Source organism: Oryzias melastigma, linkage group LG3 (genome assembly GCF_002922805.2).
Source record: "Oryzias melastigma strain HK-1 linkage group LG3, ASM292280v2, whole genome shotgun sequence".
NCBI lineage: Eukaryota > Metazoa > Chordata > Actinopteri > Beloniformes > Adrianichthyidae > Oryzias > Oryzias melastigma.
Genome location: NC_050514.1, coordinates 16,408,166 through 16,435,011, shown reverse-complemented (window position 1 = coordinate 16,435,011; position 26,846 = coordinate 16,408,166). Strand labels below are relative to the sequence as shown.

The 26,846-nt window shown below is 37.1% G+C and overlaps 1 protein-coding gene across 1 annotated transcript in view; it reads right to left on the bottom strand.

Moving 5' to 3' along the window:
* Positions 1–26,846, bottom strand: part of plekha7b (pleckstrin homology domain containing, family A member 7b) — a 71,097-nt gene that overhangs the window by 13,571 nt on the left and 30,680 nt on the right. Inside the window, exons 4-23 of the mRNA XM_024294776.2 lie at positions 25,177–25,260; positions 21,436–21,547; positions 20,107–20,211; positions 19,682–19,754; positions 19,202–19,302; positions 15,499–15,677; positions 12,993–13,400; positions 12,234–12,774; positions 9,094–9,177; positions 8,656–8,790; positions 7,853–7,906; positions 5,755–5,823; positions 4,599–4,679; positions 3,548–3,697; positions 2,883–2,984; positions 2,589–2,700; positions 2,243–2,430; positions 794–985; positions 582–699; positions 352–443 (exon numbers count right to left, since the gene is read on the bottom strand). Coding sequence (XP_024150544.1) covers positions 352–443; positions 582–699; positions 794–985; positions 2,243–2,430; positions 2,589–2,700; positions 2,883–2,984; positions 3,548–3,697; positions 4,599–4,679; positions 5,755–5,823; positions 7,853–7,906; positions 8,656–8,790; positions 9,094–9,177; positions 12,234–12,774; positions 12,993–13,400; positions 15,499–15,677; positions 19,202–19,302; positions 19,682–19,754; positions 20,107–20,211; positions 21,436–21,547; positions 25,177–25,260 — 2,980 coding nt within the window. The remainder of the gene's footprint in view (positions 1–351; positions 444–581; positions 700–793; positions 986–2,242; positions 2,431–2,588; positions 2,701–2,882; positions 2,985–3,547; positions 3,698–4,598; positions 4,680–5,754; positions 5,824–7,852; positions 7,907–8,655; positions 8,791–9,093; positions 9,178–12,233; positions 12,775–12,992; positions 13,401–15,498; positions 15,678–19,201; positions 19,303–19,681; positions 19,755–20,106; positions 20,212–21,435; positions 21,548–25,176; positions 25,261–26,846) is intronic.

Here is a 26,846-nt window from a genome sequence, read left to right as displayed (position 1 = left end):
TTAATTGTAAAGAACTAAATTGACTTTTTCATTAAAAAAAAGTATTTCTCCTTCCTTTGTTTTCCTAAATTCCACATATCTGATGTTCCTTTTTCATCACCGTGCATTGTAAAAATGTCTTTAAGGAAAAGACATAAAGTTGCATATATTCTACCGCCCACCTTTCTGTATTCCCCAGTATTCTTTTATTAACTTAACAGCCAGAATTCTTTCTATCTGAGACAAGTGCTAAAGAATTTCTCTTAAATTCATGCATTTCTCTGAAGAACTTCTATATCAAATAAATCTAGGGATTTGCATTTTTACAGTACAAGACTTGATCATTCTTTTTACACGCTTTCGGAGCCTCACCTTCATAACAGCTGCTGAGGCTGATCTCCGGAGAGTCACATAAGAGGAGATGCTTGAAGAATGATTCATTCGTAGTGAGGAGCCAGCCGATCCTGAAGAAGGGGGTCAACAATTATTAAACACTGTCTTCAACTTCATATGGCCATGGGTGCAACTATGTAACGATAAAACTACTCATAAATGATTTCAAACAACATTAGTATGTTGGCCTGGCTCCTCGATGTTCCTACCTCTACTGGGTAACGTCTGGTAGCCTCCGTCGTGCCGAGGCATTGCAACACTAATGTGGCTGGAGCCATCTCCAGCTCCCATGAGCTCCGGATCACTTAGAAAAGGCCTAAGTTCCACCTGGGAAAAACACACAGACTTATCACATGAGAAAACCACTCTCATCTCCACATTAAGGTAGTAAAAAATGACAGTGCACGCCTGCTGGCCTCACCTTACTGTCCCCGTTTGTGTACTGTCCGATCTCTCTGTCCCTTTTCCGTTCATCCGACTGTCGTTTGAGGCCGCGCACGGATGTGTGTCGGATGACTGTGGTCTCCCTAGGCAACGGTGGCACAGCAGGAGGATGCTCTTCAGGACTATAGAGCTGAGGTAGAGGAGGTCTCGGAGGTACATCTTCCTCACTCTGCAAATAAAATAGGGACAGATGGTTTAAAGACTGTTTTTGGTCAATGCATGTCAATACATAACAGCCATACTTGCTCTCTAAAAACTGAGAAGGCTGAGTAATCCATCCTGACTTTATAGCAAACCTGAAACCAGAAAACGTTGCATTTCCTTCAATAACCACTGGAGGGTTGCTTTATTATTATTATTATTTTTATTAGAGTACATAATTGAAGATTTTTAAGTATGGGTCTTTGTCTCATACACTTGCCTACTTCTTGATCGCTCTTGAGTTGGCCGGAGTAAACTCCAGTAAACTTGCTTGACCCACTTCAGGCTTCATTTTTGCTGATCATACTTAAAAAAAAACAGGACCGCCTGGCAAAAATTACAAAATTAAATAAGCAAAAAATCTGCCAATGGGGTAATAAAAATGGTCTTACCATGAATTCTTATTTTAAGAAAAAAATTCAACTCACTAAGATGTTTTTTCTTGAACTAAAGATATTTACTGTTGAAAAACTTTATTAATATGATTATTTTTCTTGCAAGAAATGAAACAAGACAATGTTTCTTGAATCAAGTCTTCTAACTTTCTTAAAATTCAGTTTTTGCAGTGAAGAATCCCATTGGTGGCATCATACTATTTATTGTACAACTATGTGCAAACTTTGAAACACACAATTCAATTGAATTTTTTAATGGTTTTTAGGTTCTACAAAAGTTAAAAGTAACTTCAGTCCATTGGATTCAGTTTCAACAAAGGTATTTTTTTTACTTAAACATAACACAGCATTCATAGCTCTAGCAACATGTGACAACGTTTCCTCTAACATAATAGCAAGTGGTGCTACTTTTGTTTAAGAAAGGCACAACTTTTAATACTCTAAATTGATCAGATAAAACAAAAGATAAAATTTCTTGTTACTGATATACCTCTGATATTAATATAAATAAGTTTTTCACTTTGACAAATATCTGGGTTATTTTAATACATTTAGGATGAAGTTAAAGGAAAAATATGTCTTTTTTTTTGCTGAAGTTAAAAACAAAAAACATTTAAAGGTCAAAGGATGAACCACTTTGAGGAAATATTGTATTGCGACAAAATGTTTACATTTGTTTGTAAGAATAACCTAATCAAATGTTATTATAAAAGCAAAAATTATTAATTATTCTGCCATTTTTAGTATTTCTAAAATAATTAAGCCTGGTGAAGTTTTTTTTCTTTTGGTGGGTCTGAATGTGAACAAACATCTGTCGGAAAGTCACTCACCCATTTAAACCCACTGGAGGTGGTTGCAGAGTGCTGTAATGGCTGCTGGCTGATATTACAAGAAAGGGTGTTGCTGTAACTGCTTGGGGTCTGCTGCTCCTGCTGCGACAATCTCATCTCTATAGCAGATGGGCTTCCAGACAGTGAAGACACTGAAGGCACTGACACTGAAGGCACAAATTTCCTCTCTGGGGAATTAATATATTAGGAAAATCAAACATAAATACACAAATACTCCAGAGATGTTGCTTTCTTTCTTTTTTTTCCTATGTAAGTCATTATTTAAGAGTAAAAGCTACTTTATTTCAAAACAGGAATAGATTTTGTAAATGTGGGACCTCCAGACCTGGGTTGGTAACAGAGGAGATGGTGACTTTATAGTTGGCTTTATTGGTGCTGAGGCCAGCGATGACATCCTCAATCCTTCGCAGCTCCTTTTTGATCTGGGCTTTTTCCTGCTGCTCAAGAATAAACACATTCAATGCGGCCCTCAAGGACTGGCGTTGACCATCCCTGCCGTCTTTAATTTTTTTTGTCAAAGCAAGTAACATTTGTGTTCTGAAATCTTTTTAAAATCTCAGGCATGTATAGCATAAAAGTGAATGAGAGCTTATGTGAGTTGCATCACTGAGGTGCAGACCTGGGTGAGATCAATGCGGTTCAGCTGTCCCTGCAGGGCAGACCTCAGCCAGTCCACATCCCTCTCCAGCTTGCTGTACTCGTTCCACGCGTTCTCCATCTCCTGTAGAACAGAACGCAACATCTGTGAAGTAGGCCGTTCATCATGAATTTGAGGTTTTTTTTTAGAACTCAAGAAACATGTAGTAAAGATATACTGTGACAAATCAAAAGTTTCTTGCTTAGTCAGTTTTCCAAAAATGAGTCACTTTAAAAAAGTATACTTTAACCATACATCAAAATTGCCTGAAGAAAACATACATTTTCAAAAAAGTTTTACTCAAAGCTCAGTTGCCAAATTGTATTTATTTCTATAAACAGTTTGGTAAATCGTACTTCCGATTCAAACAGCAAATACTTTGAATATCAAACAACTGTCAATGAAGCACACTCATTCTTTTTTCTGTGTGCGCAGGTCCGTCCCCCACTCACTCATTTTGATAGTCGCAGTCGATCTGAATCATTTTGTGCCGGTTCTCGAAACCAAAAAGGAACAGCTAAAAACAGAAATGAGCCTGTTTCTAGCTTGATGGAATACAAGTATTTAGCAGAGAGGCAAATACTAGAACATTGTCGGAGGAGGAGGGCAGTGCATATTTTAAGCTTAATCAGTCAAGTGGGTCTTACTGTGGAGACTTGAGATATTTCAGCCCTGATGTGGACCACGTCTTCCTGTAGCAGTTTCTGCTGATAGGCAATTTTCTCAGCATGAGAGGGCTGATCTCTGTACTCCTCCATCTGCTGATGGGAAACATCCAGCACAGACTCCAACTTGTCCTAAGTAGCATAAAACAGCGTCTCTAATGACTACGCAGCAGAGAGGAGTCTCCCTCCAGCCTTTAAGTTAACAAGTAAAATAGTCTAAAAGATGCAAGAAAACTCAGTATCTTATCCTAATTTAAAAAAGAAATTATCTGACATAATTCACACCCACTACATGTAGTACCATTAGCAGACACTAGGGTTTGCAGACACATTCTACTACAACACATTCTCGTCCCCAAGTCGTCCCATACTGATGTTGGGTTAAAGACCCTTCCACGTCATTTTTTTGGTGTCCCCAACTTGTCCCTTTTAGGCATGCTGGCTGTCGGTAAAATCAAGGGTCTTCTACCCTTGCTGTATCAAATGTGGTACAGGACATGGACTGGTCCTTGGGACACATCCAGGTTAGGGTACCGGTGTGGTCCACGTCCTGGTACTAGACCGCAACACAGAGGTTAGGGACTTTAATGGGATCAGCCAGCACATCAAAAAGCCACAAGTTTGGGACACCGTAATGTGACGGGGCCTTTACCAAACGTCAATACGTTGGGAGTTGGGAGTAAGAATGTGTGGTCTACTCAAGTCAAAATAGAAGATCAGCTTTGACGAAAAAAAAAATGCACATGTATCAGCATAATATATTGGTTTGGGTGCTAAAATAACATTTTTTCTAAATTTTAACTGAATGAATTCTGCATTAGGTTGCTCTTACTCTGCATGAGTAATCTGCAAATGTCATATCTTAGTTAGCTGTACATAAACCTAAGAAGAAAACATTAAAAAACTGTCTAGAAATTCAAAACAAGCTAAAATAAACTTGGCCATCTTACAAATTTTAGGAGACAAAGACATAAAAAAAATATTTTACTGAAAAATTAAAAATAAGCAGATTTTGTAAAATTTCACAAAAGACCTTGTCTTCCTTCAAAGTGCATATCCTGGCTTCTAGCTCCTGTAGAATCTTGTCTTGTTCACAAAGTCGACTTAATTTCACCTACAGGAGAAACACATTTTCAAAATAACTAAAAAATGAAGAAAAGCAGAGAATGAAAAGTACTTGTTCACCTCCAAAGACATAAAAAACAGAATAGAAAGAGAAGAAACAGCAGGCAGGATAATATATACAGCACTTGTTTACAACACAACCACTCCATTCTCAGTCCTCGTTCGACGGCAGGATAGACGAATTGATTGTATACTGTAGTATTCACCGTCTATCAATAAGGCTTATCTTTGAGAAAAGCCCAAAAGAATTCTCATTTCTCATTGAGAAATATCAAAAAGGCTCTCTGGTGTCTGGTTTTGGAGCCAGAATTCACCCGTAATAGCCATTATAAATGATCATAATCAAAAATACATATTTTTACTCTTGGAGAAAGCCATGTTTACTGAGGCTGACGGATTTGTTTTCCCAGAAATGGGTTATGTGTTTATGAAAACAACATAAGACTGCCTAGTTCACAGTCTTTTTCACACTGAATTTTTTTTCTCAGATCCATTTATCATTCTGTTCAATTAATTATTAAGCTGTTTTTATTTTGCTGCCACATATTGTTGTTTTTAATTGCATGAAATATTCATCATTTCAACAAAATTACTTGAAATTTCTTATAAATTGTTAAAGTGGAACAATGCTAATGATGAAACGCCAGGACATCCATATTATTTACCTCTATTTAGCGAAAAACAAAGGCTGAGAAGAGCAGGATCAGGAAAATCAAACTGAAAAATTTAACAGCTCAACATCTAAAACTCCCATTACATGTATTTTTCTCTTTAAATTGCAGGGAGGAAAATAAAAGCGCTGGTCGATACTCTCAGGCCCGCACTGTGCTGAGTGGATGGGTGTCCCCACAGTGTTGCAACGCACATACGTTCCATTCCCTATGCAGCCTCTGTTTACCACAACTTAAGAACACACAGACAGAAAAACGGCCCGAAAACACACAGCAAAGTCGGAATAAATTCAGCTGTGTCTCTGAGGGGATTGTCAGAGGTCGGAAATGGAGATCTGACAAAAAGAAAGGCTGTTCATTTTGTATATCCCGAGAACACTGAGATTTACTCACGTCAGCTTCACTTTCCGCTATTTTCACAGGTCTCGATCTGTCTTTTTTAAAACTCTCATGTCCTGTGACCTAAAATTCAGTCACAAAACATCACAATTAAGAGACGTTCAATCGCATGCTTCAGCGCTTTTCACCAAACGGTTTGGTTTAACAGAAGACACTTCCCACTTGCAAATCAAATTAGCTTCAAAGATTTGGAAGAAGACAAAAAATAAAAATAATCCAATGTGACACAAATGTACACTGAAGCAGTGCCATTATATTTGTACAGATTATGCTTCAGCATCTTTTGTGTTGTAGTAAATCATGAAAAAAAAACACTCTGAGCTGCTCTTTCAGGACTTGCTGCACAAGAGGGACGAAGAGAGAGAAAAAGATGCTGAGAATGAATGTTTATTCGTGATAAAGTTTTGTCTGAAAGGCTGAACATATGCAAACATACTCATAAACATGCGTACTCCTAGAGCCTCTAATTTCATAAAGATATGGAAACAGCAAAAGGCGGTATGGTTCAGAACATACATTTTTAAAAAGATGCTGTTTCAGATTCAGTTTGAAATGAACAAGTAATGAATAAAGGACCTCATAGAGCACATTAAGGATCTTCTTTACATCCACGACACAACCTTTATTATATACAATTCAAATAAAAGGGTTTTTTATTTTGGTTGAATTAAAACATTTCCAAATGTACTCCTTGTTTCTCTTAAATATTGTATATATTACAGTACTTAGTTTATGTTGTATACTTCTTTTTAACTGTCTCTAATCTAAGCTTACTTGATCCCACTCAACCCATTACCTTGATTTATTGTTGATTTGAGAAAAAAAATGTTTGGAGAAATTCACAACTTTTTTTCACTGAATCAATGTGATTTAATAAGAAACACTTCAAGGATATCACTGAGAGAAAAGGCCAAATATGGAGACTGAATACATTTATTTTGTCATGCATAATTGGTAGTTAGTATTGGAGACTCACTAGAAATAATTGCTATGATGTTGAGTATCTTGTTGAAATGTTTACAAAAAAAGCATTTGTCTTTTAAATTTTGACATAGTAAATGTTTATAATTCAATTGAAAAATCACAGAGATAAGAAAATTAAAATAAGAAACCATCATGAAAGTAGAGGCCCTAAAATTTACATTTTAATTTTTGTAAATTACACAGTTTACTTAGTCAAACTGGTTCTGAGATATTTTTGGTTCTCAGTACAACACCATTAAAAACTGTATTGCAACAGCGTTCTTCAAGAGCAGCACAGAGTCTTGGGGCCATCTCTAATGCTCTAACAAGCAGGAGCAAAGTGATGACCAACAGACTTTAAATGCAAACAGAAATGCTTCTTCACATGCAAGGAAGTTATTTACCGTGAGAGCCTGCGTGAGTTCATCTCAAATAAAAAAAATTAAATAAAATGTTGGGGATCTCATAGCAGATGGTATCACAAAGGGATGTGGGAAATCCTGCAAAATTCCCTGATATGCATCACATTCCATTTGAAAAGCACTAGAATTCACTCTGCATTCACATAGTTCCCACATTACAATCGTAATGTAAAAGTTTGTCAAGAAAATGGAAACCGAAAGTCAAAAAATTGGATCAGCTTTAAAAAGGGTAAATAGAAGTGTTATGGTGTGATAATAAAGTAAATAAAGGAAAGAACAATAAGCTGAAATGTTTTGCTCAAATGTATCACGACAATCAAATTACAATTTCACCCAGAGACATTGTTATGTTTTTATTATTATACCATAAAACTTCTAAATATCCAAAAAACAAAGCTAGCACCTATTAACAAATGATTCAATGATATTATTCCAATCAATACTGGATGTGTATGTTGGATGTATTCCAGTATTGAGACAAAAACAGCTTTTTAATCTCAAATGGAAAATGTACAAAATGGGTATGTTGAACGGCATGTTAATTCCACCAACAGACACAATAAACAGGGACAGAAATTGAAGAGGAAAAAGACAGACGACAGGTGCTGAAAGCAGCAGAGGTAGAAGAAAAGGATCATAGTGTTGAGTGGAGAGTTGAAGAGGATGAAAATGGAAAAAAAAGTGGAATTTACTTTGCTGGAGCCCACCTTCAGATCTAGATATTCCAGGTCCTTCTTCAGTTGTATGTAAGTATCATCAGCCTTTAAATAAGTAGTGGAGAGATAAATCAATTGAAATGAAGCTGTAACATATAATGGGTGATGAGATGACTCCAAAAATGTTCATTTATTTCCACATTTTTTTTTTTTACAAAAACAACTATTTTAATATTAAAACTAGTTTAATTTCTCATGTTTGGAATTAAACATTTTTGACCACATGTTTTGACCATGATGTGGTTTCTAATTCACTATGAGCATGGACAATGACTAGAAATGGCGAGGAAATGGGAGGAGTTTTCATTGCTGAGCACCAAAGCAACTGTACAGTGCTCTATTTGTCTTGTACTGTCTTCACACGCTGGAAGGACAAGAGACCTGCAGCTGCTTTACAATGATGACCCTCAAAACCAAAACATTTATTGGTGCAGAGAAACAAATGTGCTGATCACTTTCTGTTTATTTCATTCATCCGACAGAGAGAAAGAGGAGTAGAAAATGCAAGCACATTTGACAAACAACATGCTTTAAACGTGGCCGGTTACAAAAGAAAACACACCACACAAAGCTCTGATGGCATTCTCCTTTAGAGAAGTGACAATTGTTAGGAAGTCACGGTCGTGAAGGAAATAGAGTGCAGCCCATGCCAAAATGGTTGAATAAATACATACAACCACATAGAAATAGTTTAGATGGTCGAGATGACGAGGAAGTGATGCGCAGGAACAGTTGGGCTTAAAGAGGGGCCATGATGCACTTTGCGGCATGAGGCAAGAATGAGGGTCCCTGACCTGCATGCTGTGGCCCAGTAGGCCGTTGTGCTGGTGGTGCTGCAGGTGTGCAAATGCATTGCTGGGGCTATGTACACCAGCCAGCTTGGCCTGGTGCCTCCGAAGTTGAATGAGGAGCAGAGTCAGCTCCTCTGGCTGCAGCCAAGCCCGGGTTAAAGGGGGCAGAGGCCAGCGAAAGCACAGAGGGATGAGAGAACATATTTGATAACATTTGGACAAAACAGTAGCTGAGAGAACCAAGTGGCACAAAGGCCTGCATACTGCTGTTCCTGCCATTATTGATCTCAGAGACTTAAAATCTAAAAGCTTGAACAAAGGTTAGAACCTTTTTATTTAATAAAACCCCTCAGCTATGCTTTCAGTGATAAGCTGCAAATGACTTTCTACTTTTCTACACAAAAAGCTCAACTTAATTGCCTTTTCTTTCCAAATACATACCGTTTTGCCGTGCAAGCTGGGAGCACTGACAGTGTGCGTGATGTATCCCATGGTCGGCACAGACCTTCTCTGAATTTGGGAAGTCTGTGGAGAAACGCAACACATCTCCTAGTATTAGGATCGTCTTTAAACTCCCCCTATGAATGCTTTTGTATTAAAAAAAAAAAGAAAACGTTCCCAGTAGCGTTTTTATTATGATTATGAAGTTTTTAACCAAAATTCCACAACTTAAATGACTTAAAAAGCCATTTTTCATGTTGAGCTAAAGCCTCTGTTTCCAAAATCAGAATGCCTGATTCACTAAGTTATCTTCAACGGTGCTAAAAGTACAGAAACCATCACTCTATCACACCACTGTAAAGTTACAACATCGCCTCCAAGTCTGCAAACAATTCTGACTACACAGCAGATTTCCTTTTTAATCCATCTTTTCTCCCTCTCCTAACTCTCAACTCCTATTTGAAACAAGGTGTGCCCAGAGTTTCAGTTGCTACAGGGCTCGGAAAATGTGACATTTTTGCTTAACACACAGAATTAGCAAAAAGCCAGGCCCACTTCAAAACCTTAAAAGGACACAAACAACAAGAGATTTAATTAGCAACCCATAAATTAAACGAAACCTGCTTTCTTAAAATAACATTTGTTTGCTACCAGCAATAGAAGCACTGTAAGCCGCTCCTTTGAGATTCCCATGCCACATTTTTTTTGCTGTATAAAAGGTTTTTTATTTAAATGCAAGATCAGAAGAAAGAGTCCGCTGCTGATGTCTGAGATACTGTAAAGATGTTTATAGGCTGCTAAGAAGCCCTGGGCAAATTGGATTAGCCGCTAATAAAACATACTTCTTAATGATATTCCATGGAGGCATACATATTGCTATAACTTAAGCGCACTCCAGCCAAAGAGCACCATCCGCTTCGGGTGCAATAAAGCCAAGATCCGACAGAAAAAGGAGTTCCCACAAACACGGCCTGCTTGCACATGCTCTGTGGCTGCCTTTGTTAAAAGGACAACTTCCTTTCAAGAGTTTTCTGTAATTGTGCATTACTCCATTCAGTGGTTGTAATTAGTGCCTTGTTTTTATGCTTGTGCGAGGCCATAGGCTCGGTTGTGAGACTTGTGTGCGCCGGCGACTGTGGTGACGGTTTGGTGGGTTATCTGTTCACATGTGGAGGGTGTGGAGGGAAGACAGCGCAGGGTGTGGATAGCGGGACGTCCTCTCGCTCCGGCTTCTGTGGCGGTGGTTGTTGCTGTGTGAGCGTGTGTGCATACTACACTGGGTTTGGGGAAAGGCTGAGGAGGCATGTTTTTCGCTCAAGCACACTCACACACCACCTGTGGAGTAGGCTTGGGTGTGGACTGTGTGAATGTGCAAATGATTCACACGAGCATCAAAGTGTGTGTGTTGAAAAGTGGGAGCCTTCTCAGGCTCTCCATGCTAATCTTCCCATGGTGTGACCTCACCATGGATTGACATCACAGACACCTCGGATCCACTTTTCAAAGCAACCGTGAGAGTGAGAGCTTTGTCATTTAGCTAAACACATTCATCAAATTTACTCCAGTCCAATGCCAATAACAGGCTGGTGTTTCCTGCTTGTTTGTGTACACTGTTAAAGCCCCAATGAACAAATCATGAAACCAACAGTTTCCAGGCTGCCCATTTGATACTCCAAACAAGCATCTCAGCTGGGATAGTCTCTGTGTTACGAGTCTGGGAACACTTTTGCTGCTTTTGCTTCCTTGTGATGAGAATGCTGTAACTGCCATTCAAATCTGTTTCCCTGAGATTTTCTCAGATCATCTTTACTTACATGTGAACCAAATTTGAATAGTTAGAAACTGCAAACATTTTATCATATCTACAACTATGGGAAAGAGGATAAAGTGGTTGACTGATTAGCATAAAAGCTCACAAACATTTTGATTTACACAAATGTCACTGTAAAAAGTATACTGCTAACTTTATGTATAGAATGAATGCACATTGTGGTAAGATTCAAATTATACCACAAGATACTCTTGGTGTGTTCTTTTGCTGTGAATGCACCAGTTTTTATTTATTTTTAATTTATTCCAAAATAGTATTTATAGCAGGTAGCAGTGGACGCAGTTTATTATTATTTTAGGAAAAATAGATATCGACTTTTGGGGGGCATTTTTTGATTTCACTTTACATCAAGTAGGATAACCTGTAAAAAAGAAAACTTAAAAATAATTTAAAAAAAATATGACCACTTTACAAAAGGTGAGTCTTTGTGTTTCATGTAAAAAACCCCTCTCTGTAACCTCTCTGAAGAAGAGAAGAGGATAGAAGTGAGCTTTCCTGTATTACTGTTCTACACTGATCTTAGATCAAAGATAAACAGTAAAATATTACAGCGATGTGTAACAGTTGCAACAGTATCAAAATATTAATTTAACTTCTCCAATAATTCACTCTGCTTTGTTTATGTGTGCAACAGTAAACCGATTAAAACAAAAGCTAGAAGAATGAAACAAAAAAATATTATTTTTTTGTATCACAAAATGAAAGAAATCTGGATGTAAAGTAAACTTACACAACTGTCAGGTAACATTTTTACTATTTGCCTGCACTTTGAAATAGAAAAAAAGAAACACACACATATTTGAAGGACTTTCTAAAGTGAGGAATAACCAACAAAAAAGTCTAAAATATACAGGCCACCAGCAGCACAAGAGCACATCTAAATATTTCACTGCCTATGGAACTACTGGTAATTAAAATGTCAAAGATGCATTTTATATAAAGTTGTGCCAGTTGAATAATTCCAACTCTAAATATTTTTAATTCCAGCTGTGACTTCTTTTCTACTATTTTTTGCCCTTTTTTTTCCATTGAGACAAAAAAGCTGAATTTAATTTAATTAACAAGTAAGTTACTAAATGGAAAATGATGTGTCCTGTTTGTTAACTACTGTTTTTTTAAACCTATATTTCCCCATTAATTTTCTTTACTGAACATTTAATCGTGTGGTTTAAAATACAATTTATTTCTAAATTGACTAAAAGTATGTTCATATTAAAAATGTTGTTTATATTTAAAAGACTAATCGTGTTACTGCAACTATTTAAACCAAAAAATGGCAGAAATTATCCTCATTCTACAGGAGTCCTACCTGGGACAGATGTGTGCAAAAATGGCCAGGGGAGCTTGATCTTGTGCTGTCACCGAGGCCCACTTCATCCAGGGGTCTAATTGTGCGTCTGTCTGAAGGAGTGTGCGGCCTTCGCGGGGAGAGGGGTTTGAACGAGGAGGGCACCGATGGTGGCACTTCGCATGGTGATGGAGGGACAGAGATGGAGCGCGGCATCTCTACGGTAACTCTGAAGGACGAGGAGTCGGTGAAGTTCGGCCCGGTGTAAATGGGCGCGGTGGGGCTGCCGTGACGAAACTGCTGCCGCTGCTGCCACTCGTACAGCTGCCACACCATCCCCTCCTTTGTGGCCATTCGGTCATCGGAGGACATTCGGAAGTGGCTGAGCCGGTCGTGGGCGTACTTATAGTCGCTGGGCAAGTTACACGCTAGTGGAGGAGAGCTGCTGCCTGATGGGAGACGATGGGACTTTGGCAATGACTGGTAGGTGGTTTCCACTGTGCTGGATTTGGGCTTTAATGGAGGAGTCCGCCGTGGGAGGTTGTACTCAGCAGAGGGGGTACTGACACACAAAATCACAGGAAAATCTTAAAATTCATATATAATGAATATTAACTATCATCAGAGTATCATATTAAATATTTTTATAATTATTAAAATCAAAATTCTTTGATCATAACACATTTATAAACAGATTAATTTCTCTCCACTAGAGGGAGACAAACCCTCAAGAAAATATTAATTTTACTGAAATCAAAAAAAGATGGTCAAAGGACTGACCTCTTTGGTGCATCCCCTTTATGAACTTTGACCCACTGTTCCACCTGAGCCAGCGCATTTTTCCTCTGAACGTGCTTTCCAGTGTCTGTCCTTGTAACAAAACCTCTCTGAAAAACAACATTCCCGTTCTGCTCTGGTGGAAGAGCGACTTGGATCACGGTTTGCTTTGTGTCGGTGTCAGGAGACAGTCTTTCTGCTCTGTCTTGCGGGGCAGACTGACTGGGTTTTCCCTGGATCTCCAGCCTGTACCTCGTCTCATCCCCGTAAGCCAGCCGGACGCCTTTATCCTGAGCTTCCTGCCTGTCTGTCCTGGGAAGTTTCTCTGACTGAGCGGAGTTCTGGGTGATGTGAACGTGGTTTGTTTGTGGGACCGCTTGCTGTGCAGTCTTGTCTGGCCTTTCCAACTCTCTGCAAAAAAAAAAAAAAAGTTTAAATTAGTAAAGCTATGAAGACAAATATTATTTAACCTGATGATTTCTTGATAAAGTTAGAAATTCGTCTAAATTGAGGACTCAGGTGTTTAACGATGACACATAGCTAAAGTAAAAGTTCACTGTTTTAGATAGGGGTGTCAAACTATACCATTAACTGTGATTAATTAATTACAGACAAATTGCCGCTTTTTTAAAAATCGCATTAGTCTAATTTTTTATCTATAACAACTGTTGTGTTCTCAGATATATAAAACAAAGCTTCAACTGTTTACTTGTATGAATGTTTTATTTAAACTTGACTGAAAACCCACCTCAGTGCAGGTCGTGGTGTCACAGCTGTGACAGTCAATGTATGTCTTCATAGTTCTTAACAGAACCAACCCAAAAGAAAGCCACAACACCACAGCTATTATTTATTATAAATTAATGGGGTATGTGGAGGGCTGATTGTTTTGGAAATTTAACTGTGGAATAAAAAATGTCAACATTTAAAGAATTAAGGTAATTTGTGGCCAGTATTTTTTGGATTGATCTGAAAAATGTTCCTCCTGTTTTTATGTGTTAAATTAGACCAACTGTTAATTGGTTGATATTGAATAATATTCCCCTTGGTGGTGTAAAAGTAAAGGTTTTTATAAGCCACTTTATAGTTGTATTTTGATCTCTTACTGTGACACAATATCCAAAAATTGAAATGAAAATAACTCAAATTAAGCAGTTATAAATTTGATTAAAATGTATTCATTATTATAATAATTATTTATTTACAGGTTATGGTTAATTAATTGAACAAAAAATTAATAGCATGACTAATTATAGATATATACGTATGCTACTAAGAATAACAGTGACTTTAGGCATTTAACTTTATCCACCAAAACATTCCTCCATATCAAGATTTTGATACATGGTGAAAATAAAAGAATATGATTTCACCAATGAACAAAACAATTGTATAAACCATTTTTCTCCTAGTAAAACTTTTAATAGTACATTTGAAGATATATTAATACTTTGAAGAAAACAGCTTCCAGTCTCTTTTTACACAATCAGGTGGTCATCCCTCAGGATACCGACCTAGAACTTGTTCAAATTGATCCAAATGACCATAAAAACAATACAACTAAGATTTGTTAGAACAACAATCCCTTGCAGAGTGGACTAAGATCATATTTAGAGGTTAGTCTCACCTCCTTATAAATGAGCAGAATAATTATGATCTAGAGTAATAGAATACAATCTAGCAAAACTCCAATCGATAAACATTTTAACTAATTAACTGTAAACTAAAATGTTCTCCGCTTTTTTTACATTTTTTTTAGGGACAAACTTACGACATTCTCAAAAAAAAATCAATTAATAACTCATATTTGGAACATATTATGGAAAATTTTGCATTTTTTAGGTTAAATTTACTGTCTTGACAAAGATTAACTAATTGTGCAACCCTAAAAAATGAAGAGATTTTTAGAGAACTTAGCTATTGTTTTAACGCATTTATAAAAATAATACTTCGGTGGAGGGCAGGCATGGATACAGGGAAATATACATATATATAAAAACAACAATGTAAACCTCTAGGTGGCATCATTGCATAGAAAATGTTAGTTATGGAGTATATGCAGCTTCTTGCTTACTTCATAGGCTTTAATAGTTTTCAGAGCATTGACCAAGACTGCTGCAGTCCCAGAGGAGGTTACTCTCTTCATTTCCTGTAAATGATTCTGATTATTTGCTGCAGAAAATCTAGTTTCTAATTGTTCTTGCATCTTCTAAAAATTCTCCACCAGCAGCTGAATGCAACACACTATCATAAAAATATCATAAGCCATGTTGCACAAAATTCAACCCAAAATGTGGTTATTGGTGATCCAGAACTAAAGAAGAGATGAACCTGCAGCACAAGACGTTTGATTTTGCTTTGAATTCCAACATAAAATGTTATTTTCTTGGTGAATGCTCATCTTTTTGTGAGATAATTAAAAATATTCAATACAAAAGGATCTGCTGTGGCATTAGTCCTAGTGGAAGATCGACCAATTGGAAAGTGTGCTCTGTAGAGTGAGACGAACCTCTTTACAGTGTGACTCTGCTGCATCAGTGCAGCCTGGTTCATGGCCCTGATCCAACCATTCATGTCCTCCTGCGTGTCCGCACTGAAGAAATATGTCCGCATCCCACAGTGTTCTGCCTGCGAGCCAATCACAGAGTTCTTATTGTAAATGTAGGAGCGCATTCCAGTATGGCTCGCCTATCGCAGAGGGAGAGATTAGGACAGAGATTGAGGACAGACGTGGGAGATTTTTAGTCAAGCTGCAAGGGATGATAACAATTAAAAACTTTCTTTGTCACTGACAGCTGTCAGTGGCGTTTACTGCAACACTTTACTGAAAAAAGAAACAGAAGTTTGTTGATTCTGAAAGGGCAAAAAGCACAACACACTGGTTATATTTTCCTTCAGACATTCATGAAAAGAAGAAAAGTTACAAACTTTTTTCACCACTTCAGTCAAAGATCACACACATTCCCTAAATATTAGCTTATCTTTATTAACTTGCATTATTTCTGCCTCAATGTTATTAGCTAGATGGTACTTCCACCAAGTCCTCCCAACTTCATTTGGTTAAAAAAAATATGAAATTGGATGGAACTTTTAAGCATTTTAAGCTTATTAAGCATTAAAAATTATTTTTATTCCACTTAAATATAGCTTTCCTTTCTATGAAAATTCTTCTTTTTTCATTCGCACAATTGTCTTTGATTAAAGTTTCATAACTATTTTGTATTGAACTGCTCTATTAAAAATAAGGACCATAAAAACCCCAGTAGAACAAATAATGTGCATTCAGATTGATTTTTAAAGTATTTCACAATAAATTATTCTAATGTGATTCTATTTTAAAATTTGGATATAATTAAATAAGGCAACGTGTAATTTTGTCCGGTTACAAGGACACAAGAAACAAATTGATCAATTGACTAAGACTGAGATATATATGTATATATTTTTTAAAAACTTTACTTTAATGCTGGGGGATAAATCCGACCTATTTTAAAGTCCCACTCCAACCATTTTTTTTCTTTTGTAAAATCATTCAAAGTAGTCTTTGAATTATGACAGTGCAGTTTTTAGCCAAAATCCTTAAACCTTTGTCATTTTTTAAGACATATTTTATGGTCAGCAGCAGCAGCTCATTAGAAATACAATTTTGAGTTGTGGGCGGAACTGTTAACTCTGAGAAACCCCGCCCCCTCCCCGTCGCTGGGAGCTCTGTCTGCGCACTCGCACGCAGGCTTATAGCCCCAAGCTATCATTAGCGGCGCAAAAACAAAGGAATATTAGATCAACTCAGATATGCATTTTTGAGCCTGAGGTATACTCGAACGAGAAAAATTGAAAGTGCGTAAACGGGCGGAGTGGTAAAAGGGACTTTGGAATGGCCAGTCAGTAGTTGCTTCATTAGCGCCAGGTTTTTCTAGCATCTGTTTGTCTGATCCAATACGATTTGAATTAAGAAATACTAAGAAATGCAATTTTAATCGTAAATTATTTGGTATAAGTCCTTTATTATGAGAAAAATGCTACAAAAATATGTTAAAAAACCTAAAAAAGATTATTTTTATTGGAGTGGGTCTTTAAATAATCACAATACTTTTAGCATAAATTGTCGATCTGCATCTTATTTACATACATTAGAGCAGGGGTGTCCAAACCTATAAGGCCTCAAGGGTCACTGTCACGTTTATTTTCCAGATATCCCTGTCTTATCTTCAGACAATCACCTGGATCAGGTGTTTTCACCAATGTGAAGCTGCAATGACGGAGTCGCTTGGAAAAGAAGCAGGACAGCAACTCTTAAGGCCTGAATTGACAAAACTTCTACAAAAATATGGCATTCAACCTTTACCCCGACCAAACCACCCCTATGATGATGGAAAAACAAATGGGAAGCAGTTTGACAGAACAAATACCAGAGCCGCTCAACTTCAAAATCACAATTTTTGTCTTCATAGATTTTGCAAATTGGTTTCTGAATCTTTTTGCAGTTTCTTAAAATGATAAGATAGGAGATTGGTAGACTCCTGCACAGATAAAGTTTGTGTGCAAAAATGTGAAAAGAAGGAAAAAAATCCTTCCTCACAAATGGAAAATGTGAAGGTTTATTTCACGAACATGTAATGCCAAAACAACAAATCAGAGAGCTACTTCTAAATATTGAAGACAAGATCGTTTTTTATACACAACACACATTTATGTGTTCATGTGCTCTGGCATTTCTCAAAGATGACTTGCTGCAGTCATGCTTGTTCAAGGTAAGACTCAAATGCACATGTCAAAATGTGCATTCGACAGCAGCTAGCAAGACATAAACCACAATGAGGAGAAAATGATGATCTACCCATGAGGCTAAAGGGAAATTAAATACCTATTCATGCAAGACAGGAAGTCTGTGTGACTCTGGACGGCCGCCCGCAGAGAACAGTACTCACTCCGCCCACGCAAACACACCAGGTCACAATGGAAGGCAATTGACCAACAGGGAATGAGAGAAACACAGTGAGATGAGCAAAAGTAAGAGAACACAAGTTACAGCTGAACAGTGACCGTTCAAACACAAAAATGGCACCAGAATGGGTAGCACCGGCAGCATTTCCACAAAGAAAGCAAAATATAAAGCATGGATCTGAAATACCTTCCATTACTACCAGATCAAACCTCCCACGCTGATCATTACTTCATCTTAACTGCCTTAAAATTCACTTTAAAGCAGTTGTCATGCTTCCTCAACAAGGCCACATAATGACTGTATTATTCTTTAAACCAACACTGGCTCCTTGAGAATTAAGTGAGAGTCTGGAAGTCTTTGAATAAAAGGGTGGCAGAGCAAAGCTGCTGTTCATTAACACTCCTAACCTTACATATACGCTCTGTCACTAGCAGGGAGGGCGTAGACGGCGAACAGGCTTATGTGTGATTAATCTTTTAAGCAGCACCATTATCATACAAATGCCATTGTATCTCCCCTGATCTTCAAAGCAGCAGATTCATATCACATGAGCACACACACTCATATCCTCACTGCTGCGCTCCTGCATCTCACATGTTTGCACTCAGAATCAAAGAACAAGAACCGCAGGAACAAAGGTTTGCAACAGAAATCCTACAAAGCAGCAGCTGTGCATCAAACATTCAGGGACTGTTGTTCTTTCTAGAAACCACCGGCTTCTGCAGAAGAAGTGTTAGATGCTGTTCTCGTGTGCTGAACATAAATGACTCTGCCCTCCTCAGGCAGAATTTAGAAAAAGATATAAAATACTCTAAAGGGTGCCAGGAATGTCATAAAAAATTAGCACTGATAATTAAATTGCTATGACAGTAACATTCCTACCGTTTTTTATCAATTCATTTAATGTACATAATTTTCTAATATTTCTTAATCAACAATTCTAAAGATATATATTTTAAAAATAGGTTTACTCATTCAAATATATCCAAAAATAATGGAGCATATGTGTTTTGTGCTGATAAAATATACAGAAAATAATGAAAATTAAAAATGAATGCACTTATTTAGAAAATGAATCAATAAAAACCCCAGATTAACTATCCTTTGCATTTGTTTTCTACAAATGCTTTTTAATGATGAGAAAAAGCAAGATCCAGGCGGCCGTCCAGGGGGAAACATAAATATGCGACAAGCATCATTCGTGGAGGACACATTTTTCCAAGCCACGTGGTGGCCTTTCTCTGTGCTGGTGCCACTTCAGTGTTACCTTGAAGGCATATTTGCGGTTTATGTGGTCATCGAGCTCAACTGGCGAAATGACATAACTGGGAAGAGGGATGCTGCCGAGCACCGTCTCTTCTCGGCTGTCTAAAAAACAGGAACACACAGGCACACGTGCAGATTATTTTTACATGAATTCACAACAGAAAAACAGCTGAAAGGTGAGTGGATGTGGCGCTGTGAGCACAGTGTAATTTATCTACTGTATTCTTCCGGATGATTAATGAGGAATAGGAGGTAGATGCTATGGCAACGCAAGCAGAAATTATATTCTGTGATAAAAAACTTGAGTTAATAAGGTAGAAGAAGTGAGGGGGAGTGAAAGCCGAAGAGAGAAGGAGATGTCACGCATCTAACCTCGGGCGTTCATTAATCAAAATGACAGGGGAGGAGATTGCTGACGGACTGAGGCTCATTTCACGACTGTCTGTTAAACTTTAGCCAAGTGCACTTTTCATAGACTCACCTTTGTAGTAAAACAAGCAGTAGTCTGACAAAACAAACCACTTCCGCTTCCACAGTCGCATTCCAGAGCTGTCCTGGAGGAGAATGGGGAAAAGCAAAGCTTAGTGTTTAATAACTCTTTCTCGCTGAAACACATTTAATTGCAAACTGTAATATCCAGCTTTCTGGCATATTAGCTTGAGAGAATGGAGGAGTATGTCTTATAAAGATAATTGCTCCTTTTGTTTTGGCAATGATAAAAGGAGGATTTTGCCTTATTTTCAACCTAGTTGCAAATGTTCTAGTGTATATGTCATCAAAGTAAGAAAAATCATAAAACAAACTACACAGAAAGGTTAACACTGAGACTGATTTGATCCGTGTTTGATGTGTTAGTCCAGTCTTCAACATGACAGGAGTGTGAGTAACTGTGCACGCTCAGCTCACCTGTTTGTACAGCCAGCCTCTCACCACCACAGGGATGTTGGGGTTTCTCTTAATAGCGTGATCCCTCTTCCCAAAACTGTGTATTTTTGCGATTCCTCTGGAGCTCTGCAGGGGGTTGATAAAACGACAAGCTTAATTCAATTTCTGTGGTGGCTTCAGTGTGACTGCAGAACAATTTGCTTTGCTTTTCTAAAATTACCATCACTAACAGAGGGGGGTGGAGTAATCACAAACACACTGAGCTCCAGAACATGACAAGAGCTCACTGCTGCAAAACCTTTGTTAATTGATTGAAAAAAACACCTTCAGAATTCTAAAAAAAATAATTATTTACTCGAGTCTTCTTAAAATAAACCCTATATAAGGAATAAAAACATTCTGCTGATGTGAACATGTGCAGATCTATTACAAAAGCGTTTCCGGTGGTCTTTTAATTATGAGTATGACATTTTTAGACAAAATCAAAAGGAGTTAATTAGAAACATGCATCTGAATTGTGGGCGGTACTGTTGAGGAAGTAAGCCTGGGCTTATGTCCCATCATCCCTCAGTTCACACTCTCTCCCTTAGCTTACAGCCCTTCACAACCCTAACCTAACATTAGCCGTGCAATAAAACAGTTTTGGAGTCATCCAGCTGTACAGTTTTGAGCCAGATGTCAGCTTAGACGAGAAAAACAAAGACGTACATGGATCTATTTTTCTGCAAGTGGATGCACTGGAATGGAGACTGCCAATTTTAGCAACTACATCAGTCCTTTTTCTATAAGAATTTTTTTTGTCTTCTCCTGATTCACAACTATTTAAACCTTAATTTTCTTTATATGAGTCTTCCATCATAAGAAAATACCACAGAAACATGTTAAAAACATATACAAAAAAGATTGGAGTGAGCAAACATATAATAATCCATAATGAACACTTTGTTGGTTTGTTTTCTTTGTGCTAGTAAAAAACATTTCAGTCTGACCACAACCTAAAAATGAGGATAGTCTGACACTACCAGAAGATATTTAGGAGCTACAACTGTTCTCAAAAGCAAATACTCATTCTAGAGATGATATCAAACAATAACAAAGAATAAAAACAGTAAAGGTGGGTGAAACAGGGCTAAGATCACTGATGTCCATGTTACATAAACTTGACTTTTTTGGCCATTTTTGTTTCAGTTAACAGGCACTGTTTTGTTTAGCCTTTTTTTTCTGCTATGGTCAATGCAATGTTTGACAACCCACATTAACTTTTTTTTATATTCTAAAGATTGACAAAAAAATAAAGATATAGATACATGCACTTGGTGCCTTTTCTATTAAAAAAGAAGATGCACTCACCTTTGACCCTGAGGTTGCTTCCACAGCTGCTGAGCTCACAGCCTTGGAGGACTGTGTGACCATGCTGGGAGATCTCTGACCGGCCGCTGACTTGGACATACGGGTCTTGATACTGCATTTGATTAAGAGGTACAAAAGATCAGAGACGGTGTGAGAATCCCCTAACAGCAACTTTTACTGTCCTGTAGTGATGTGTTGTGAAACAGAGCCCAGCCCTGTGCTGAGTTTCCAGATAAAAAGGATGTGACTACTTCCTGATCCCAACACAGGCCCTGTCACAGCCAATGGTGTTCCAGTGGATGTGGTGAAAGTGGAAAAATAAAACAGTCAAAATATTACGTCAAATACATGGGGTAAATCCAAACAGAGCTCTACAACGCCTCAGAACAACAGACCAATGCACTGATCAACCTTAAGATGTTGATCTTTCAAAATAAAAAAAAATTAATGAAACAAGGACCAAAGTGACAAGATACCAAAAATTATCTCTGCACTACAGATGACTTCAAATGAAAGCTGTCAAAGGTCTGATAGCTGTTTGTATTTTGACTAAAAAGTATCAAATAAAACCAAAAGTTAATACAGCAATATAGACATAAAACAGAAAAGTAAAGTGGTGGTTTTCACTTTGTGTTATCTTGGAAGAAGTCCAAAGTAATTTTACTGCAGCTGGATAACATGGAATAGTATAGAGCGAATGCAGCTTTACATTTTCAAGATCAAAAGATGACAAAATGTTTAAAGATGTCCTGCTCTGCTACTGTCAATGTCAGGCCTATCCTGCGCTTGTCCCCTAAAAACTCTAGAGCACATTAGGATATGTCCATTTACTCACATTGCTGATACAGCACATGTGAGTCGTGCTGGATCATTACTCACACATTTTATTTAAGTCAATGCGCCTACAGTATGAAGTTAATGGACCTACTATTCTCCTACACATGGATGTTTGTTCCAAGTTTTAGAAAAAAAATGGGGACAAATTGTACATTTCAAGTAAAGCTATAACACAATTTTCCATAGACTGGATTAATTAAAAACATAATTTGATACCACTCATATTTAACATTTTGAACAAATAATGCAACAATAATGACCTGTGCCTTGGAGATTTCCAGTTCCATGCTACACACAAAAAACTGTAAATTCTAATACCTGATAAGTTTATCCAACAAAAACTAAATTATAAAAGCTTTAACAATTGGATGAATCAAACGTTTAGAAATTAAGCATTAAATCCAGAAAATCATCTCAGACGGTTGTTTGCACTCTAGTCTGGCTGCTGCTGACTTCTCCTAATTATCTGGAGTTAATTTTGCATGGAGCGTTCCATCTTCTAAACATCTGTGCCAATTGCTGCCCTTGCAAAGTTCATGCAAATATTTTACATTCCAAGATAACACAATATTGAAAAGCTCTCATTTGTTCTTTTTTTTGTGAGTTCCTCAAAACAGGAGTTTTTGTTGACACAAAGCAGCATAACAGTTAACTGAGACTTTGCTCCCTGAGCTTCCAGCCAATGCAGTCAGAAACAACACATGTACAGTAAATTTAAAGCAGTGTAGTGCTTGTTGTTCTAATGTGAAACCACCAATTTTCGGTCGATATTGCAGCTTGTTGGCTCGAGACAATTACTGAAGGCAGCGTGGGAATGCTTTCCTCTACAAGCTCCTGCGTCTTTCTTCTATGAAAGAAATGGCTGCAACTGTTTGTTGTATTATACATGCCAAAAAATGATTGGTAAAGAAGTCAGAACCTTTCTCTGCATCCCCTTATTTTTTTATTCTGCTCAACTGTTAAATGAGGGGTTCATCAACCAGCTGCCTCCTGAGGTTTTCTGCAAGTGGGCTGTCTCCCCAAACGCTAGTTGCAGCACAGATGCTGCAGTGTTCAAACAATGCATTATAGCAGAGCCACCATCACAACAGCGGGCATGTCCGACACTGACTGCACGCTGTAACAGCAGAGGGGGCTGTTGTAAGAATGACCGAGACACCAATCAATAAAAAATGGATTATTTGTCATCACCAATGACCTGTTAGGAAGGAAAATCAAAATGTTTAGTTGACAAGCAGAAGTGAACTGCAATGATGATTTAACAACATTTTATAAGAACACATCATTTGTATAAAGTCATAAAATAATTTTTAAAAACTTACAAATGAAGGGGAAGGTAAAAGAGTCAACACAGATAAAAAAAAAACTCCATTGTCACCTTACACTCAGCTTGGACAACGGCCAGCTTTTTATAGGATGTGTCTGTCGCATCAAGGGGATGCTGGAGTTTTATGTGAAGCTTTCATAATGTTTATAACCACTGTCATTGGTACAGTTCCCCTTGGAGATTTATGGTTGCATGTGGACGAGCGAGGAAATATATCACGTCACCTAAAGGTGGAAGAAGGGATGTCGGTGTCTTCTTCCTTATCTTACTATGATGGAATTGAAAGGATGCTGTGTTTGACACCTTTTCATCCTTTAGGACATGCACGTGCATGAAAAGAGCTATTTAATAAGAATGTTGAATTCTTTGGGTTGGTAAAATAGAGTCTAAAAAAACTCCCTTCCTCCAAGTAAGTAAAGTGCTCTCACATTTTTTTGGTTGGTCAGATTTATCAATTTGTATTTAAAAAAAAGACTCTTGAACAGTATCACATGATGACATAAATTGTGTATCAACAAAATTGAAAAAAAAAACAACATTTTTAGAGCTTGGTGTCACTGCCAAAAAATCAAATAAACTCAATTTATATTGAGAAGTTCACGATTTAATTGAAATTGTCATATGATTCAAATAAACACGTACTCATTTTCTCAAAATGTACTTAAAACAAAAGTTTTTGGATTATGCAAAACCCTTTACATAAATAGCAATGGAATCCAAAGAAAGGTTAAACTTTCATGTTGTGAATTCTCATATTAAAAAATAACTGAAAGTCATTCATTACCTAAAAAATTACCTGAATTTCAATTAAGAAAAATGGAAAGAATATTTATATTAAATTAATTGGAACTGATTTTCTAGACAAATAGTGATTCATAGTATAAAATAAAGGTTTTAAGGTCATCACTTCTGTCTGTAGCAGCTGTTTTTACATGCTAAAGTAATAGCCTTTTGTCTCTTTTGAATTGTATTCACCATTGATGTACTTTCTGAAAAACAAATCCTGAATATAATTTAACAGGTTTTATTTAAAATAGTAACCTGAAGCCCTAAACGTGTTAAAAGCTGAACATATCAGTGACTCCATGGGACTCAATGAGTTAAAAAACTATTTTCTTTGAACTTTTCTCAAAATAATATTAGATAATGTTTCTGTAAAAGCTTCTAAAACTCAAGAAATATATTTTACAATCATAAATACACCTCAACATTTTAATTTATCATCAAATAATGAATTTTAAGCCATTAATATTTGGAATAAATTAAATATTTGAATATGTCATAAATAATATAAATAAACCCTAAAGGGTTAACAAAACTTTTCCTAGCTGTACTTTTTGACTATTTGTGTAACATAACATCTTCATTAATTTCACAGGAAATAAATCTGCTGTTATAATATAATTAGTTCAAACAAATGTACTAACAGCACAAAGTTTATTTATATTTACAATAACTGATAAAAAAATAAAAAAAAGAAGCTAAATGTTTTTTTTTCTATTGAAATAGTTTTGGATGTACAACTGTGTTCTTGTAACATTAATGCATGTATTTATGTTGCACTGAGGCGAGCTAACCTGTCATGTAAGGAATATTCAGTGTTTTCTGCTGAAATCTGTCCGGTCACTGGGTGTCGAAATGATGTGGATCTCAGGTTGTGGCTGCAACAGAGAAGAAAAAAGAAAGAGAGAAAAGCAAATGAGTTTCAATCCAAGTTGTTTCATGCTTCTTGTCTAAAGACTGAAACAAACTTGTTACACAATTTCTAAAAACTCATCGTGGTGCCTCATTCAGCAGCAGGAATCTACAGTAGTGCTGCAGCTAATAGCAGCTCATAGTACGGGGCTCAGCAATCTCCCCCGCACAGCTCACTGGGCTTTATTGATTTTAGCTATATGGCGCCATATATCGCTTTAACTAGAGCATAAACATATGTTCCTGTCACGTGACAGCATAAGAAACAGTATCTACAGACGAGTCGAGAGGATTCAAACATTTATGATTTAACTGCAGGAGTCAGGTGAAACGTTGACAAAACCCAGTGTTTTTAAGGAAAAAAAAAAACAAAACACTGTGGTAACCACCGTGCTGGAGCTCTGAGAAAACCTTTGTGCAGACTCCAAGACTGTTAGGATTTACTCTCCAATCTAGTTTGGGATATTATTATTTAACAAATATGGAGATTTAGCTTTTTTATGGTGTTTTGTTTAATTCATTTGCATTTTTTGTTATAAATAGGCAGGAATGGACCATCAAAATCAAATTAGGGAAAGGTTATCCACAGTTAAATGTCTGTAAGACTTCTGTGAAAGAGTTAATTTAAAATCAGTCTGAATGCAACTTTAATGCACTTTATAATAAATATAATACATTTATAAAAGCGGAAGTAAACACCACCTTTTATTAAAGATTCCCTTGGATAAAATAAATATCAAATATTCCCACAAGTATTTAAGGGGCATTTGGAGCATCTTCTAAAGGACAGCTGCTGCATTTCATTTCCATAAAGATGCAGTGATACACGTACATGAGGCGTTCCTCACTGCATCACCATGCAGCAAACTGAGGCAAATTAAACTCAGCAGCTTGGAAAGAGTTATGAGCTGGCATTTTAGCAAAGTTTGTAGAAACGTTTCTTCAATATTGCCCACTAAGAAAATGAGACATCAACTGACAAAAGACCAGCTTTTTGCATATTATGCAAATTTTTCCTCTTTAAAACGCTTTGCTGTGCACATCCAGACCACAGTCTGAAACGTGCTGAGCTGCACCGGACACAGATAATACACTGCACCCTTGTTAATTAGAAATCTGGATTCTTTGAGGCTTTTGTTTTTGCCGCATTATTTCTGAACTATTTGTCATGGAATTTGCAGCTTCGCCACTTTTATCCACAGGGACTGCAGTACAGTAGCTCTTTTTATTTGCAGAGTTCTTGCTCCGGTTAACGCTGGTGAGTGTGCAGGGGAAGACACACCTCTTCTTAAAAAAATAACAAATAAATGCTAGAACAGATCTGCTATGTGGTATTATTAGAAATAATGGAACAAAACTCAGAAATCAAGATTCATATGTAGCAACTACTTGAAATTAGACTGAAAAATGCAGTTTCTGGTCAAAATAGCAAAGCAAGCATACTTTCTTATATGTACTTCAATGTATACTTGCTTACTTAAATATACTTAAATGTACTTATAGAATAGCAAAAATAGCAAAGCAAGGGACATTATTCTATAAGTACATTTAA